Genomic DNA, 18,758 nt, shown 5'->3' on the forward strand with positions numbered 1-18,758 from the left:
AAAAGAGAAAAGAAAGTACAGAGTAATCACTTTAAGGGTCCTTAATCTTAATCCTTGTCTCACACAGATCTTAATCCTTGTCTCACACAGAAAGAGGTGGACCCTCCCAGCTCTCATCTGGGAGCTTCCCATTCTTCCCCCAGTTTCCCACCCTGGAAGATCTTCACTTCCCTACCTCTCACACAGGGTCCTTCGCCAACCATCCATCATCTTCATGGGTGTATAAACACAGAAACTGAGACAATCTATAGTCACATACACATAGGCTTCATTGCGGTCCATAGACCCAAAATAAAAAGTTCAGCGATGGTATATATCAGCAGTTATTAAGCTGTAGGGGTAGCCTTACTGGCCAACAGAATAACTTTAGCCCTCCAAGAGAAAATTTGCTACAGCCAGTGTAATAGTATCAGTCTTATCCTCATGGATAAGTGCATTGCAGTAGTCCAAGAGGGAGATAACCTTATGGCAGGGATATCTCTGGACTACAATTCCCATCATCCCTGACTATTGGTCATGCTGACTGGTGCTGATGGGGATTGTAGTTTAACAACATATGGAGGGCCACAGGTGCCTCACCTCTGCCTTGGAGCTTCCAGCAATCCACTACTTCTTCTTAAATCTTAAAAGTGTTAAGCTGCAGTTCTATACTTGCTTACCTGTGACTACGTTCTGCTGAACTCAGTGTTGCTTACTTCTAAGAATCAATGTATGGGGTTGTGGCTTTCAATTATTTTGTTGAGCTGTGGTGTACAGAGCCCCTTGAAGATCAAGCAGAGTGTTTGGTAACAGTCTTTTGTGTCCACTTTAAAAGGAATGAAGTTGCAAGTGCTGTGTTTTGTTAGCAGATTAAGATATTTTGGGAACCACTGGCCTTGTACACCACATTTAATCACTGTTTGGATAACATTGTAATTCCATTATGTTTATTATCTTAACGAAGCAACCTAGTGTTTTCTCTCATGGGCCCACCAGTTCTGGAATAATACTTCTCTCCTTGAGACACACTTTTTGCTTTCTTGGATCAAATTAGAGCTCTCAGCCTTAAACATTAGGAATTAATTATTCCCTTGATGTAGATGGCCTCATTTATCCTCTGTACTTATTTGGATGGGCACAGGGGACACATCAATTATGTTGTGAGCAGAAAGATAAGTAAAGCAGCAAATGCTCTTCTGCGATATAAACCAAGCAGCTAAGCCAATTAGTTGTGTTCAGAGGCTTTAGAGAAAAAACAGAAGCTGGTCAATTGCACACACTAATGAACTGTCTGATAGATTTAATAGCTCTTGGCTTGCTCTTTCTCTGCTCTTGAATGCTATTAAATGAAGTCACCATAGTAGACCACACTTTAATTAAGCTACAATTTATGTACCAACTTTTTTTTCACTTTACAAAAAATGCTTCCTACATTAATGCAATTTTTTTAAAAGGCAGCAACAGACCATGCTTTAATATTCATAAGGAAAGCAGGTTCATGATTTCCCCAGGGTTGTATTATTTCTAGCTTTACAACATTTAGAAGAGACTGGACAATTTAATTCCAGTGACAAAAATGCAAAGAATAATAGTGTGTTGACTGCTGACCTGAGTTGTAAAATTAGTTGAAAGGAAATATACCCAAGAAAACATACACACACCCCCCCTCTCTCTCTCTCTATATATATATATATTCTGGGGAGGGAGGTCAAGGGTAAAACTATTTCATATGTCATAAAAATGAACAGGGGAAACACTATTGAATGAAACAAAGTTCTTCAAGGTAATTAAGATTTAGCATGTAGCAAATACCTGTACATGAGTTATAGAAGCAAATAAATTATGTGTCATAGTTTCCAAGCAAAATTACACCAAAAAATCCAGACTGATTGTCTAGACATTATATATTCCATGTGGGAAACGACTAAATTGCTTTCTTTGACTTCTAGAGATCTCAACACCCCACTGGTACAACTTTTCAATCTCATCTACCCTACTTTCTCTTTAGAAAAAAAAACCACACACACATACTTTGTATTCCTTAATTGTTCTTTTTGGACACAAAAGAGCCAATTGTATATTCTCTCAAAGTCTAGACAGCACTTTGGTTCAAAACTGGAATAAACACAAAGGAATGATTAAAGGCAAGTCCACCCAAAGTTTAACCTAAAGAATTCTCGAGAACTGACGTCGTTTCCCAAAGGCTTATTTATAGAGAGATGGGAGGTTAATGAAGTGCGGCTAATAGGCCAGGAACCTAATGTACACAAAACTCAGGAGGGCAGTCTAAACGCGGACGGATCTGCTTGGGAAGACCCTGCAGAGGGTAGGGGAAGCGGTGGAAGTGACCTCAGCTTCAAAGCAACTGGCAAGGGGCCTGAAAGAACTAAGAGCAACAATTTATAAGCCGCTACAGTTATGTCACATATCTTTTGAATCTGGTATGTAAAGTTAAGGTGTACATGTTTGAGTAATGCTGTGTCTGTGAATGTGTGCTCCATATCCCCCCATCCACCTCTGTGCTGGCAAGCAGCTTATCATCATGCTATGAGAGCAGGTCCAGATGGTAGTGAGTTTGGGGTGGTCTGGATACACTGGTGGGAGTGCCTGTAGCACCCCAACCTTGCTGACACCCTGTCCCACCACAATATGCCATAAACAGGCGCCTGTGTTGCAGTGTAGACAAGCTGAACAAAATAACACAACACGATGGCCAATAACAATGGCACTAAACACTATTTATAGACTAATACAAATGAACAGAAATTGCAAAGTTTGATATATACATAATCTGTCACCAAATATCGCCGGAACAGAGTTTCCAGATAACCAATCTGCTTCATTCAATGCTTCATCAGTCAATCTTGATCAATTCTTCCTCAGCCAGACCTGTAAGAATAATTTCTGTTCTGGCAATATTTGGTGACAGATTATGTACCGTATTTTTCGCCCCATAGGACGCACCGGCCCATAGGACGCACCAAGTTTTTTGGGGGGAAAATAAAGAAAAAAAAATTTATTCCCCCCCCCCAGGCGCTTGTGGGGCCGGCAGCGGGGAGAAGCGCTGCACCTCCCCGCCGCCCGCCTGCAGACTAGGTCCGGGGACAGCGGGAAGACGCGCTGCACCTCCCCGCTGTCCCCGGAGCTTGCGGGGCTGGCGGTGGGGAGAAGCACACGTCTCCCCGCCGTCAGCCTCCAAACCACATCGGGAGACAGCGGGATGGCGGCGTTCCGCCTCCGCACTGTCCCCCGACCTTGTGGGGCTGGCGCTGCGGCTCTCCTGAAGCCTGGAGAGCGAGAGGGGTCGGTGCGCACCTACCCCCCTCGCTCTCCAGGCTTCAGCGAAAGCCTGCATTCGCCCCATAGGACGCACACACATTTCCCCTTCATTTTTGGAGGGGGAAAAGTGCGTCCTATAGGGCGAAAAATACGGTATATATCAAACTTTTGTATGATTCTACTGCAACTGGTGAAGAAGATTTAGAGACTTTGGTTGCAATTTCTGTTCATTTGTATTAGTCTATAAATAGTGTTTAGTGCCATTGTTATTGGCCATCGTGTTGTGTTATTTTGTTCAACCACCGCAATATGCAGCAGTGATACTGTTGCCAAGAGTTCTGGGAATGCCTCTCCCCCCACAGTTGCTCCTGGTTGACAAGCATTTCATTGTTGATTTAATGCAGGAGACTTCCATTTGGGTTGATCCCGTCCCACCTCATTCCCTCTCTCTGCAGCTGCTCACACCCCTTCACTTCTTGCTGCTTCCAGCCCATCTCTTAAAGGAGCTTCTCCCTGACCCAATGGTAAAGACAGTGTGTGCAGCAAAATATACGGTACTTCCAGCCTCCAAACACTTATCTGCAAACAGAGCAGCCTGTGACCATACAGATGTTGGTTATGTCTGCTGCAGCACATCATCACAGCCATGGCAAGCACTTAGATCAGCTGTTCAGACATTCCCAGTTCAAGTTGTGGTGAGTTTGGCCTCCAACCAGCCTTTCTTGTAGATTATATTGTGCTCTCAGCTCAGCCCAACTCTGTGCTGCACTGAGTTCCCTGGGTCATAGCAAGGTTGCTTTTGAGTAATAGCTTGATGGTTTCCAGACCACTAGGGTCAGAATCTTATCTCCTCTGACTCCCTTCCCTCCTTCCTTGGGTTTAGCTCCTGCCTCCTTTCTCAGCCTGATATGCTGGTTACTGAGCACTGACCTTCTGGTTTCCGGGCTACTCCTGGCTCCCAGAAATATGTACCATTAAATAAAACATTAACAAAAACAAAGCAATATTTTTTATCTTCTCTACTCCCTATTTATTTTGAATTGGTCAGTCTGCCTCTCTCAGTCATAGGCTAAGCAACAGTAACACTCCCCCCCAATTTATCATAAAATCAATCACCTTTTGTGGGTTTTGCAGTGTATAACTAGGTATAGTTGGAGCACGCTCAACATAACCAATCACGATAACAATCATATTTGGCCACTCATCACTCTTCCAAAGCCCATACAGATCAGAAGTAAGTAAATCATCTCAAATGAACACTTCAAATAATATAAGAATACAAATTGCCTCCCATGATTGGACACACAATTGTTCTGTGTGTACACAAAGCAAAATGCATGTAAGGGTGATAATTACCCATAATTACTCCACACTATTTTCCTCTTTTCTTCACATTCTTTCTATAAAAACATTGTTATGTTTTATTTACCCAATTGTTCTGGGATATTCTAAACAGATTTTGCTCTCTTCTGCTTCCATACAATCTAACAGAGGCTAGAAAAGTTAGGTTTTTCTTTCTTAAGGTTACAGAAACATCATTTTTTTTTCCAGCAATTAAATGAAATGAAAGCACCAAATTCAGTTCCTAGAGGACCACTGGACCCAGTATTCAGAATCAACAAGCTGCACAAATCACTAGTATATTCTGTGAACAGTGATACATTTATATACTGTGCTTATGATGTCTGATTAGCAATGAGTGATAATTTGAATGTTTGGCTCCACTGAGATATAACTAAGTCAACAACTCCTCTATCAGTACCTGCTTACACCATGAGTGTCTGTCCTATATACTCAAATGGCTTCTAACCCCACATTTCCTCCCTTATTTGGTGGGTGGTTTTAAGGGAAATCTTTTTCCATTAGTAAATCAGACGCTGACTTCAAAATGTGTGGAAAATCCTTGCTTGTATTGGCCATTGCTTCCCCTCCCAGTTATTCTTAGCATCTCAGAGTTAATTTAAAGTGAAATTTTGAAGTAATAAAAATAAGCTTAAACATATCGGCCTGGTCAAGATCCATGAGTAATAGTTTGTTGTAACAAAATCCACATATTTTGATTTCAAAAACAGTATCATCGCCACCCACCCCAAGGCTGGAAAAATCCTTTCATGTGGCTAAAAAAGGATATAAATCCAAAAGTAACAAGAGAACAGCAATGAAGAACATTGTTTGTTTGTTTGTTTAAAAAAGGATCTAATATCATGAAACTCCAAGGGCTGGTTCCCACACAAACAAGCAACCATTGTGTTCTTCATGCAACCACATACCTGAATACATGATCACATAAAGAAGCTTTGCTGATGACGATAAGTGCTTTGCATAGAGACATCAGCTACAATGTCTGTGGCGGCAGCAGCTGCAGGGCTGGTTCATTAGTTGCCCTGCAAGCTCATGGGGCTCCCGCTGGGCTGGGATGTGAACAATGGAGCCACATCCGCAAGGATGTAAATAATGGCAGTCACTCTTGCACTCCTCCAATGAAGGCATGGCAGTCCACACAAGAACCTGCCTTGTCTGTGAGCACAGTGGTAGCCCCATGAGCTTCAAGAAACAGCAGCAGTATAAAGATGCCTAAAGCAGAAATAAAATTATGCAGATTATTTTTTGTACATGTTCAAGAACCAAAGTGCATGACTGTAGAAGGGGAGGGAATCAGTGGTGCTTGTCTGAAGTAGCCCTAATGACAGAAGGGACAAACCACCCACTTCTAGTTTTATGAAATCTCATTTCTAATTATCAAGTGGCAAAGCTATTTTTGTTTACATTTTTGTGGGGCAGGCTGTCAAATAATTCCAGGTTGGCTATGGAACGGGCAAAACAAAACATAAGGCACATATAAATCTATCAGCGGGGGCGGGGGGGGGATCTTCCTTTTCCCTGCAGTATCCAACTCTGGAAAGTTACATAATTAACCAAACAGAGCTCTGCTTTCACTGTACAGTTAATAAAACACCATGATGTCACATAAGCTGCCTCTGCTCTAAGGCCAATTTATCCACAACTTATCCAAACATAGGCTGACAATTATACAAACCAACTTCTGTATCAGATCTACTTCCAACATAAGAGCACATTCAAAATGCTGAATATCCAAAAGAATGTCCTGTGCCTTATGAAGGCAGCAGGGTGAAGTTTTACTTCAACTACATTTTGGGGATGCCCAAGGATTTTTTTTTTAATTTTATGGCCCACATTTTTAAGCAAGCCCTTCTGATTTGCACTTCCCAGTTTAATATATGGATCAAAACACAGTTATACTCTAGCTTTGCAGTTCTTCAAATGTTATGAAAAAAGTACCACTCACTTTCTGTAACCAATAAAGTTGTGGCCTTTATCACCCATTGACCTAAAATACTGTTTCATGTTTCTTTATTCCACTTCCCAGAAGGGTTTGGGACCTTGCCACGCAACACATACAACTATGCATACATTTTAGAATATGATTCTAAGGGTAGTGGAACTACGAAGAAAGCCGCCTCTGAAGAACGTAACATCCAAGAAGGCTGGTAGGAATGGAGATGGTTATAATGCTTTGATGACCATCATGAATATCATCAAATGGGCTGGCAGGGTAGGAGAATTCACACAAGTGAGATGTGGGGTGGGCATTTAGATGTGCACAACAATAATAAGACCAGTGGTGTTGACCAGAGAAAGAAAGATGATGGTTGAGCATCAAACAGCTTGGCAGGAAACCTGTAGGAACAGCAATTAAACATATTTGGTTGCTCACCTTGATGGACAAGGCATGATTCAGGGAGCTTTGTATGTAGCAGATATGAAACCTGGAGGGTAAATACTTTGAGGCCGGCAAGCAAGTGGCTGGAGGCCAATGTCCAGCAGGACAGAAAGATAAAATGGTACCTCCCTCAATGATAAGTTGCCCACACTGAATAAATGCAGAAGACATGAAAAAATGTACCAATCAGGCAAGGGCATGAGACTGGCTCTTTGGGCCACAAAGTTTCTGTTGTGTGAATGTCTCAGCTGCAACCGTCCACAGTTCCAACCAACAGCCCTAGTGCCACATGGTGCCATTGCTTGGTGTGGGGTGGAGCCCCACAGCACCTGGTGACAGGAGTGAGAATTGGCTGTGTGCTACCTCACACACAGCATGTCATAATGTGCCACTTGTTTTATTATCTTGGCAGCTCTTCCAGATAGGCTTAACCAAAGTGGCTTTGTGGCTGAGCAGGGATCTGAACCCACATTCTATACATCTAACTTAATATTCTCTGGGCTGGCAGATGTTCCCACCCCGCGTATGAAGGAGAGAACACCTATCATCAGCAACTCTTCTTTGCAGACATTTTAAATGTCTTCCAAATTAATAGTCTGCAATAGGACATCCATAGGGAAACACAGAGAGGGCAACCCTGTTGAGGCAAATGTTTCTAATTACATTAGCTGTGTCTGTGCCAGTGATTCATAACCGCTAGACTCTATTGAGACTCCACAGTAGACAAGTGTTGAAATGAGCTTCTTGTTTGAAAATAGAAGGGGAGGGTGGAATACAGATTTTTTAAAAAAACAACAACAACAATAGACAGAACTCTTTATAGAGTTGAACCAAATATTCAGGAAGGGCTGTAACTTAGCTTTACATGCAGAAGGCCCCAGGTTTAGTTTCTGTCAAGCCCTGGTAGGACTGGGAATGCCCAGTCTAAAACCCTGGCAAGCCTCTGCCAATCAGTGTCAGCAATACTGACCTAGATGGACTATTTCTCTGACATGGCATAGGGCAGCTTCCTATATAATGTTAAACTACGTCTTATTCCAGATATCCTTGACTTGATGGCCCAAATAATTGAGACTGAGATACAGAGCTTTGTTTGCTTTTAAAGTACATCTGAGAACATCAGCAAGCTGCAGGTGCACTATATACCTCTCAACATGCTACTGGCCATGTCCCAAGAGCATCTCTTCCCATATGAGCCCTGATATAGAAGAGGGCCCCTACGCTAGGGAGATCAGCTTGGCAGGGACCTAGGAAGAAGGTCTTTTCTGCCATGTAATTTTGTTGTTGGGGTTGTATTATTTGTTTTGTTGGGGTTAGGGTGGGTTATTCTTTCTATCCAAGTGCAAAATATGTAAATAGCATGTCAGAACAGATGAGTGAGTACAAGAATGTACAAATCATCACAATCCTTAAAAATACACAGAAACAGAAGCCTAGTCATTTTTCAGTTGCTCCTTCCATATCTTGTAAAAAGAAAGCAGTTGCCTTTATATACGTGTATGCTTCACAGCACATGCATTTTGTGATCATGTATCTGTACCAAAGAACACAGTTAAAGCGTGAAAGGCTGCCCTGAGAAATTTACTCAAGCCTGCTGGCACGTTGAAGGTGCTTTAAGACATTCCTGTTCAGGCATGCTCTAATGCAGTCTGAATCCTATGGGTCTATATGGATATGGATAAATGCAGGAAGCCTCTTTATGTGGGGTGTGCAACCTAATTTGGTCCTGATGAGTGCAGGACTAGCATGCTTTGTAGCACCCCCCTGCATATCAGGATTGTGGCGAATGGAAATGCCCAGCTGATCTCCCAAATTACAGCCAGCTCAATGTCCCCTAAAATGGTTTGCTCGTATCGTGGCACTCTCCTCTAAATATACTAATTCATCAAAGCTTGGACAAGTCCGTGCTAGACAGACAATTACTGCTATGATTCTAGTATCAACATTTTTGCTGAATGATCATAAAATTCCCTTTTAGCCCAATGGCTCATCACAAATGCGTTTGGCAAATCTGTGCTGAAGGAAAATATGTACATGATGAGAGACACACCCTCCAGCTGCACAGTATGGACAGCCACATTCTTCTCGGATCAAAGAGTAATTGCATTATGGATTTGAATGGAAGCAAAGGGCTCATGTCAGAGCCATCCTTTTTTTCTCCTCTTCTCCCATCAACAAAGAAGCGCAGTATAGAATCAGCTGGAGAACAATTAAGTTCTCTATTTTTCTCACACACACGGCAGCTGATATTAAAGTTCTGTTTACATGATTATTTGCATGCTATTGGGTATATCATATATATAATGGGTATATCATATACCGGTATACCCATTAGATTAAAGCCCCCCTCCCACCTCGCTCTTACTGTAAATGGACATATGATCCCATCTGCGATCTGGCTTAATAGAGGAAGTGAGAAACCACAAACTGTGCTGACTAAAGGACCAGGGATACACCAAAAATGCAAGATAGACTGACGGTGCAGGGAACTTGGGGAAGGGCAAAGCTTGAGGGAGAAAGGAAAACATACACTCTGTACAAAAACAGATTTCTTTTGTTGTGTTTCTACCTGTTGCATTCCATAACCCTTTTTTATTAATAGTTTCAGGGCTACTTGCTAAGGCTCACTTAGTAAAAGAGTTCATGTTTTGAAGGCCATCTGCAAGAAACAACACTGAAATCCTATCAAGCATAACATTATGCCTTTTGGATTTCCAACTCAACAGTCAACAAAGGAAAGTTCAGAGAGGGACTTCTTAATCAAGTTCCCAAACTCACTCCAATTTCTGATTTGTTTATACATGTGAGAAGCAAAACAGTCCCTGGCAAGATAAGGGATGGCTGACTCACATGTTCATCATTATGGGATCAGTGGTCATGTAAACAGTAATATGGCTGCTATCTTGGGTTGATGGGAGTTTCCAGCTGCATAAGAAATAGTGGCCTATGAAAAGCATTGCCAGGTCATGTCCCTGAGTTCTTGCATGTGTCTCAATACAATGGGAGATGGAACCATTGCAGGTCGCTCCATCCAGAATGTTGCCCAACCTCCTTTGCCATCTGCTGTTGCACCAACCTAGAGTCATGATTATTGCAAGACATGGATAATAGGACGGTAGGGAGAACAGGAAGGGAGCTGTTATGTATCACCCCAAAATTTTAAGAAGTGTAAACATATTCCAACTTTCCTTTTGTAAGCAGTATAGTTCTATTTGAGCACCATAAAGATCTGGTTCCTTGTGCTGCTTGACAATCCCATCAAGAAATCATTTCCTACAGCCTAAACCCAACAAGAAGTTAGGTCTGCTTAAGCCCATTGAAACTGAAGAGTTTATGCCTGCCTAATGCTATGCTAGATTGAGCGCTGCATCTATTCCCATACTGCTTGACTGTTCTTCTGTTCCTCAGTCCAGCTCTAGGTTGGTGGCTGGCCTGCTTGAAATTGCTCTACGTTTTTAATTTTAATGTCATTGGTTGAAAGTATAGCCTTCCCACTTCCGTTCACAGAGAATGTTTTCTTCTTGCTTACTCTAGTTACTGGATTCTGCTCTCCGCAGTGGTTGGCTGAATTGCATATTTAATATCCACAAAGGTTGGCTGGATTGCAAGCTAAATATCCACACCAGCAATGAACTTTGGGACTGGCCCAACCACATGACAGAGTGAGGTAAGCACCTCAAGTAGAAGATTTGAAGGTTTCATGGAAGGACAGCAAATGGATAGTTTATTTAATTTATTGCTATTGTATTTTTACTGCCAAGGAAGGAGAGAGGTGCTTGTATGGTTTCCTGTATCAACATAATGTGATTTCAAAATAATTTTACCAGACTTGGGTACTGTGCACCTTGACTGGTGGAGGGAGCAGCCATATTTTCTGCTCCATTTTAGGCTGGCCCTGTTTCCAACTATGCAGAAATAGCAAGCACACTGTTATGGTAACATTCAAATTGGTCCTAAGTCTACATTGGGGTAAAAATCCTAGTTTTTAAAAAGTGGGTGGGGTGGGGTGAGGGATAGAGTTTTCACCCTTTCCCTGAGAAATACTCTGTGCCTTTAATTTTAGCTAAACACTTTTCACCATATGATACTGAGTTTTTAAAATGCTGTGAGACAATGTCATTTCCCACCTCTAAGGAGATACTTGGTCACATAACTTTCATTGACCCACTTCTGTTTCCCTGGAAAATTGTTGCTGTAATTCCTGCATTTGTCTAAGCATATCTAGAAAATTACACTTACTGCTGACAAACGTAACAGTCATTCAAGTGAATTTAGCTGTCTGGAGTCTTCCTTGAACTTTAAAAAGACTGTTTCATTCCGCCCTCTGCCCACCCTCCCCAAATTTCATTTTTTCCTGGAGCTTGTGTGACCCCGTGGAGGTTACACCTTTCCTGGAAGACTAGCAGGCTTCAACTCATGCCTGGCAGCCAGCCAGCACTGCACACATTCATAATTAGGTGCAGACTGCCCCTTCCAGAGGACGTGTTGAGGCCACTTTCCTAGGGTGCTTTATGCAAGGTCTATTGAATGCTAACATCTGCAGGGACAGGCATCGGACTGATTTGAAAGTCTTCCTCGTGCGACTGAAGGGGCTGCAAACAAAGGCCGGATAGTTTTGCATACGCTTGAGCTACACAAACCCATGCAATTATGACAAAACAGGCTTGCAATGTCTTTCATACATGACAGTGTGAATCATTTTCTCTACAAGGAAATGATCTCCCCAGAAAGCACCCCTCAGTTTACCATCAATAAATTCAAAAGAAGAGAAGAGACCACTGTGCTATGCAATAAAAGGGATAATTGCAGGAAAAGGGATTATCATGAAAAATCTTGTGTCTGATTTACATGGAAGTGCTATGAATTACTAGGAAACTCAAGTTTAGATAAGAGCAAATAGACTGGGTCACCCAGTAATCTATCCAGTCCACTAACTTGCCTCTGACAACAAGCACATCCATTCCCCATTCTCACTAGCTCTTTCCAGACTCAAGAGGCTCCAGGAATTCAAAATACTACATAAAAATGGATACCTTGCACATCCAGTAGTGTAGATGCCCACACTCTGAGAAAGGCTTCTCATATGTGGCTGCATGTTTTCCCCAGAAAATATTTTTATGTCAACAGAACATTATTGAGACAACATTATCTAAGGACTGTTTATTTTAGGAGATGAATGACCAGGCGTACAAATTGATTTGCAAATTTGGAATTCTGTTATTCTGCCAGAAGGAGTCACATAATCACCATCTTTCAGGGAGATGCAGGTCAGAGCAGCAATTTAAAGACACAAAGCAGGTTTTAAGAAGGTCCCTAAAACTTGCAAAGCAATGATTTAGGGGCACCAGAGGCAGTACCAGTTGCTGGAAACCACAGGAAGATAAGAGTGCTGTTGTGCTCAAGTCCTGCTTTTGGATTTCTCAGAGGCATCTAGTTGTCTCCTGTGAGAACAAGATGCTGGACTAGATGGGACACTGGCCTGATCCAGATTATGTTCTTATATAAGGGTGGATCAGAAATGACACTGGAAGTAAACCAGTGTTAGGAAACTGACTTACTTGAAGCATGGCCACTCTAATCCAATACGGCATACATTGACAGGCATCAATTCCCTAGACAGGGGGCTTTCTCAGTCTTAGGGGCAGATAGTTGGAATTTGAACCTGGTATCCTCCTGTATGCAAAGCTTTTACTACTGAGCAATGACCATTCCCAACGGGAAAGGGAGAATTTAGGATAATGTGCTGCCATTCGTGCAGTGCAATTGACTTCCTCCAATCTTGGTTTATCCTGCAAGCAGGATAGCAAACCAAAGTCTAAATCTGGTTTGTAGACCTGAGTTGGAAATGGCACACTATGGTTTGCTGCAGATTTCTGAGAAAGGAAACCCCAAAGTGTCTTGTGCTTCTCAGGGGCTTGATAGACCTCTTGCTTTTACAGCATGCCTGGTACTATGAAAACAGGGCAGCTGCAAAGCTGGCAAACTATGTTTGGCCTGGTGGTAACAAGAAACACAGGACACCTGCCGCACAGCACCCCAAAACCACCAGAGACCCATCTGCTTCACAGCACTGTATTTTCTTCAAACCACTCAAGTACTTACGTTGATTTGCCGCAGATTTTCCTATGGTACCACATTTTGCAGTTTGGCAAGTATTTCTGGTTTGTTCCCATGAGCTTCAGCACAGCACACACATTGGGACTACAGGTAAAGGAGAGAAAAATATATATATATTGAGTTCCCTATACATACCCTGGCATTCAAAGATGTCTTGTAAATAATAAGTCCTAAAAGAAGCACTGTATTTATAAAGAAGGAATCATTACCCCCACAGTTTAAATTTCCATGAGATCAGAATATAAATCATAAATGAAGCTGAAATGTGAAAGACCTTTCTCTTCACTAAGCCAGGTTAGATTTCCACCACCCCTATTGCACCCTTCCTTTGAATGCATTCAGATTTTGTATATTTCCACTAGGGCAAGTGATCCCCTGAGTGAGTGTGTGAGCGAATGTGAGTTATAACTTAGGAAGAAATTTTCATCCAATTTAAATTAACCCTACTTCAGTTTTGATGAGGAAAAGGATATGGAGGACAGCTGATTGACAGGGGCTTGTAGGAGAACCTGCCTGCTACCTTCCTGCATCAAAGTTCATCACTCATGGATAGAAGGAAGCTCATGGGGAACAGTTTACACACAGAGTCAGAGACAGACTGGGGGTGGAGAAGCCTTCTGTGTGGCTTGACACAAATGCACAAGTGTGAAGGTTCCCAGAGAGGAGATCTTCGCCACTGTAAAATCAAAGGCAAATCCTGGCAACAGCCCATGGTTTGTGGGGAATGCGACAAACCATAAACCTTGGCTCAGATAACACACCATGGCTTTACATCACAGCAGCAGGACCAGAGGAGCAAAGCAGCTTTCTGTGGGATCCTGCACTCACGCATTTGCACGAAGCTATGGTTTTGGCTTAGCATTGCTTGTGAATAAGCTGACATGATAACGATGAAAAACACTGAGTAATGAGAAAAGGGCCTTTCCTTCAAGTAACCACAGCGGGCAAACAATAGAAGGATGAGCTACTTCCATGAGGAGTGCTTTTCTTTCCCCTTCACCCTGTGATAGGAATCTCATAGTGACGTGTGTGAGAGAGAAGGAAAGAGCAAAAACGAAGCAATGATGTGGACTGAGCTGACTGCATTGGTATTTCATATTAAAAAGTCGGCATGCAAGTTACCAGTTCCACCCATCTGTTTGGGATATTCACACACAATACCACAACACGATGGGACAACAAAGAGAAATGAATCTTATACTACTGAGTGAGTGAGTGAGTGAGTGAGTGAGTGTGTGAGTGATTGTGAGTGAGGAAAGGTGCTGATAAAACAGTGGCTAACGCAGGATCTAACCAAGATACAGAATCTAGTCCCTGTGTTAACAATGATACAGTGCTGGGATAGGATGTGGGAAGCCCATATTGAAATCTTCACTTAGCTACAATCTTACTTGTTGGCTTTGGGCAATCATTATCTCTCAGCCTAGCCTACACTACCAAGCTGTTAGGAGGATAAAATGCTTCCCTAAACTCCTTGGAAGAAAGGCAGGAAACGAGCAATGTCAATTCCAAATACCTGATCTATGAAATAGAAGCAGCATTTCTGGCTATCAGAACTACTTGCCCTTGATAGTTGTGTATTTAATTTCATCCACTTGTTTCCTTGTTTTTAAGTTAATTTGTGGGTGGGTGTTGTTGTTTTTTTAAAAAATGCTAGTGGGCATCACCCTTGATGGGTTAATAATGAATCACACTGCTTAGGTAGAAGCTGTGAAGATGACTTAGTCTTACTGTAGTAAGTGAAGTGTCTTGTGTGAGGGTCAGGATAAGTATTATGATCTATCTAAAGGTCCCCAAGAGAAGGAATCCCAGAGCCCATTCACAGCTAAGCCTGTGCTTGCCTGTTGCTTCCCAGCTTGCACCAGAATTCTCCAAATGGAATGCCCCTAAAAGGACCACACTTGTGACTGTTTACACACCAATGAAAAGAGCATCTGGAGAACTGCATTCTATCAACACTCGGATCCCTTTGACTTATCAGCTCCTATTGTAGTACTGCCTTTCTCAATCTGTCCCTCCAAATGTCTTGAACTTCAGCCTCCATCAGCCACAGCTAGCATAGCCAACCGTCATGGAGGATGGGATCTGTAGTGCAGCAAAAGCTATATAAATACTTTAAAAGAGACCCCTGACTGTTAGGTCCAGTCGTGGAAGACTCTGGGGTTGTGACGCTCATCTCGCTTTACTGGTCGAGGGAGCCGGCGTACAGCTTCGGGGTCATGACTAAGCCGCTTCTGGCTAACCAAAGCATGGAAACGCCATTTATCTTCCCGCTGGAGTGATACCTATTTATCTACTTGCACTTTGACGTGCTTTCGAACTGCTAGGTTAACAGGAGCAGGGACCGAACAACGGGAGCTCACCCCGTCACGGGGATTCAAACCACCAACCTTCTGATCGGCAAGCCCTAGGCTCTGTGGTTTAGACCACAGCACCACCCGCGTCCCCAAATAGGCCTTTTAGAATTTGCCCCCAAATGACTAAAGTGATTTGTTTCCTTCATACTCAATGCCTTCCAGGAGGTTTTCCATTCCTGCATGTATCAGCTTGGCTTGATTCACATTTCTTTGGTTTCAGTACGCCTGAAGTTCCCCTTAATGCCATCAGCCTTATTAAATTCACTAGTGGCATGAGCCTAAAATGTGCTATCTCAACAGCTGTGCTTAAAGAGCTTACACGTGTTCATGCAATTTAGGACAGAAATGTTAACCAGCTCTACTGTTAATAGAATGAGGTGACTACCTCAGGTAGTTGATTTTGAGTGTCATTTAATTTATTATTGCTTGCATTTTTACTGCTAGGAAGGGGAAACAGTCATTAGCGGGGTTTTCTGCCTCAGGTGCCAAACTAACATAGCTGGCCTGGACACTGAGCACCTTAATTTTATTTTTTTTTGGGGGGGGGGGGAGAAGCAACCACATTTATGCTTCTGCCTTATTTCACTTTATCTGTAGAACTGGCTTGGCAGGGGTAAGTTTGGAAAGGTGAGCACAAATGAACAGTTTGACAAACACTTGGCTAACTGAACCTTTGTCCATTTAAATGTAAAGCAAATGTTGGCACTGGATTGACTTTCAGTCATCTGAACACAATATTGGATGCATTCCTTAAAGAGAGAGAGTGAGAGGTGCAGCCAGTCCATAAAAGGTGGGTGTAGGGTTAGCGCCAGTATACTGTGCCTCAAGGGTAGCCAACCTTCAATTCATACAGCACTCTTCTCTACTCAGGAAGAGTTCTATGTAACTTGAAAACAGACTACCTGAACCATCCCTTGCATTAAATGCAAAAACAAAAAGATACAATCTTGCCTCCTATTCTTTCAGACCTACCTAATGGAGAATAAATAACTGGCAGGAGAAAGAGCCTCACTCTTTTGGGAAGCACAGCTCATCTCCACAAGCCATTTGATCCCCATTGACCATAATCCAAGTGGATCCCCCAGCTGTTTAAAACTTGCTTTTTAATCCATGGATTGGGATTTTCTCTTCGTTTTCCAAATGCTTGCCCCTCCGACCATCCCTTAAATGAATTACACCGGAACAGGAGACGCGTTTTTGGACCAAGAGCCATTTCTGTGGAACCCAAAATCTAAACAGAGATCTAAAAAAATAATCTAAACTCGAGAGGCAGCAGGGCGGCAGCGAAACACCTTCGGCCCGTCATGTGGCCGCTGCTTCGCGTTCCCCAAACCGTCGCACATCCGTTCTGAGGCGAACGTGTGGAAACCGTCTCCCGCCTTTTGCACGAGCCAGGCACACGCGCGTCGCCGCCAGTGTGCAAGAGGCACCGGGTCCCGCGGGTTGGGTGGATCACCAGATCGCTCCCTCCCCCCCCCCCCAATTTAAGCTCAGAGACTTACCCTTGATGCCTGCCCCGGAGCCGGCTGTGATGCAAGATCTGCTGGTAAGGGGTCCGAGTGGCAGCCCAAGAGACGCTGGCCCACAGAGCCAGGGCCAAAGGCAGCAGCAGTCCCGAGCGCATCGTGACGGAGGGGGAAGACCCGATGCGGCGCGAGGAGACGAGCGGCGGGACGGCGGAGTGAGCCGCTCCCCCTGTTGCGCGGCGGAGTTAAATAAGGGCGTGAGGAGCGAGGGGGCGGAGACAGGCCCCTCCGGCGGGACGGCGCTCGGGGGTGGGACGGCGGCAGGCCAGGGGGCGGAAAGGCCGGGAGGCGGGTGGGGTCACCTGAAGCTGCTCTCGCGGCTCTCTCCGCCGGCCCCTCCAGCCTTCCTGCAAACTCCGGAGCGAGTTTTCCGCTCGGCCTGCCGGTACCTCCTTTGCACACCCGCTACCTGCCGCCACCATTTGTTCCACTTCGGGTTAACGGCACCCCTTTGCGGATAAGAAGCGGACCCTGAACACTTTTGCTTTGCTTTTGGGCTTTTGAATGACTGCCCCACGGGAAGCCCTCCACAGGGAGGAGGCGTCGGAACCGCGCCGTCGTTTGTCCCCCTGGGATGAAAGACGGAGGAGACCCCTCCCATTCAGCCAAGGGCTTGTGCGGGAACAGTAGGGGCAGTCTGAAGAGTGTGTGTGTGCTTTAAAAGGTGTCCCGTCCCCCTAAAACAAACAAAACCGAAGTCTTCCTTTTAGGAATTCTAGGTTCCGAAACCCCAAGGGAGCAGAAAAGACTCTGTATGGGACCGCGGATGTGATTGGCCCAGAGATGGAAAGAAGGGAAAGTCCCTACCAGAGAAGAATGGCAGATCAAGTTGATGGATTATGCCAAAATGGCTAAAATGACCGGAAGAGTCAGAAATCAGGAAGACCAAAATTTTAATAAGGGAATGGGGAAAATTTATAACCTATCTTAAAAACCATTGTAAACAGTTAACATCGTTAGTAGGTTTGGAATATCACTTGTAGCTGAATGGTGAACTGTGGACACAATGGAGATGTAAAAAATTTGGATTATCATAAAAGATGCAGGAGGAAATGATTAACGTTAGGACCCAGAAAGGGGAGGAGGGAAGTCCAAGAGATTCTTTGGAATCTTGTTTTTATGTTATATTCCATCTATGACTAAAATTTTAATCTGAGAAAGCAAATAAATGTGTTTTTTTTTAAAAAATTTGTTGGGGTCCGTTTACTAATCCACGGTGCTTTTGAAGCCAGAGTAGGACAGGGAGCCCCTCCTCCCTCCCCACGTCCTATTTATTAATGATGACTTCTGCTCAGGATGATATCTGAGTGGCTCCATGCAATACCACCTTCAATGCTGTGTGCTTGCAAAAGTTTTTAGGTAGACATCTGCTTCATTTCCAGTCTGCGCATGCCCCATAATGTCCTGCTGAACTCTTGCAAACAGGAACTCATGGTTCAGCTCTCTCTTCACTAATCACAAGGTGTAATCAAGGCTTTGGCTTCCTTGTCCTGAGTCTATACAATTGTGCAGTCTTACTAAAGCAAGGCTAGGCTTGTCCTGTGAACCGAGCATTCTTTGGGGCAATTCAGTCTTAAGTTCTCCATCTATGGGAGGTGAGAGTGAGAGTGAGACCTTTCTCATGATGAAGTTCTTGTGGGACCATCAGCACAATAAAAGACTGGAAAACAGTTTGCAAAAGATACAGTCATATGCATCACTCTTAATTTCTGTAGTGCTTGCTTTGTGCCTAGCAGTACATCTGCATGTCAACAAGGG

The 18,758-nt window shown here is 43.6% G+C and overlaps 1 protein-coding gene across 1 annotated transcript in view; it reads right to left on the minus strand.

Moving 5' to 3' along the window:
- TGFBI (transforming growth factor beta induced) overlaps positions 1-17,746 on the minus strand; it is a 45,885-nt gene extending 28,139 nt beyond the window's left edge. The window contains exons 1-2 of the mRNA XM_083600012.1: positions 16,977-17,746; positions 13,103-13,201 (exon numbers count right to left, since the gene is read on the minus strand). Coding sequence (XP_083456138.1) covers positions 13,103-13,201; positions 16,977-17,098 — 221 coding nt within the window. The 5' untranslated portion in view covers positions 17,099-17,746. The remainder of the gene's footprint in view (positions 1-13,102; positions 13,202-16,976) is intronic.
- Positions 17,747-18,758: the final 1,012 nt, after the last annotated feature.

The sequence above is a fragment of the Podarcis filfolensis genome (assembly GCF_964270895.1).
Source record: "Podarcis filfolensis genome assembly, chromosome: 2".
NCBI classification, from domain to species: Eukaryota; Metazoa; Chordata; class Lepidosauria; order Squamata; family Lacertidae; genus Podarcis; species Podarcis filfolensis.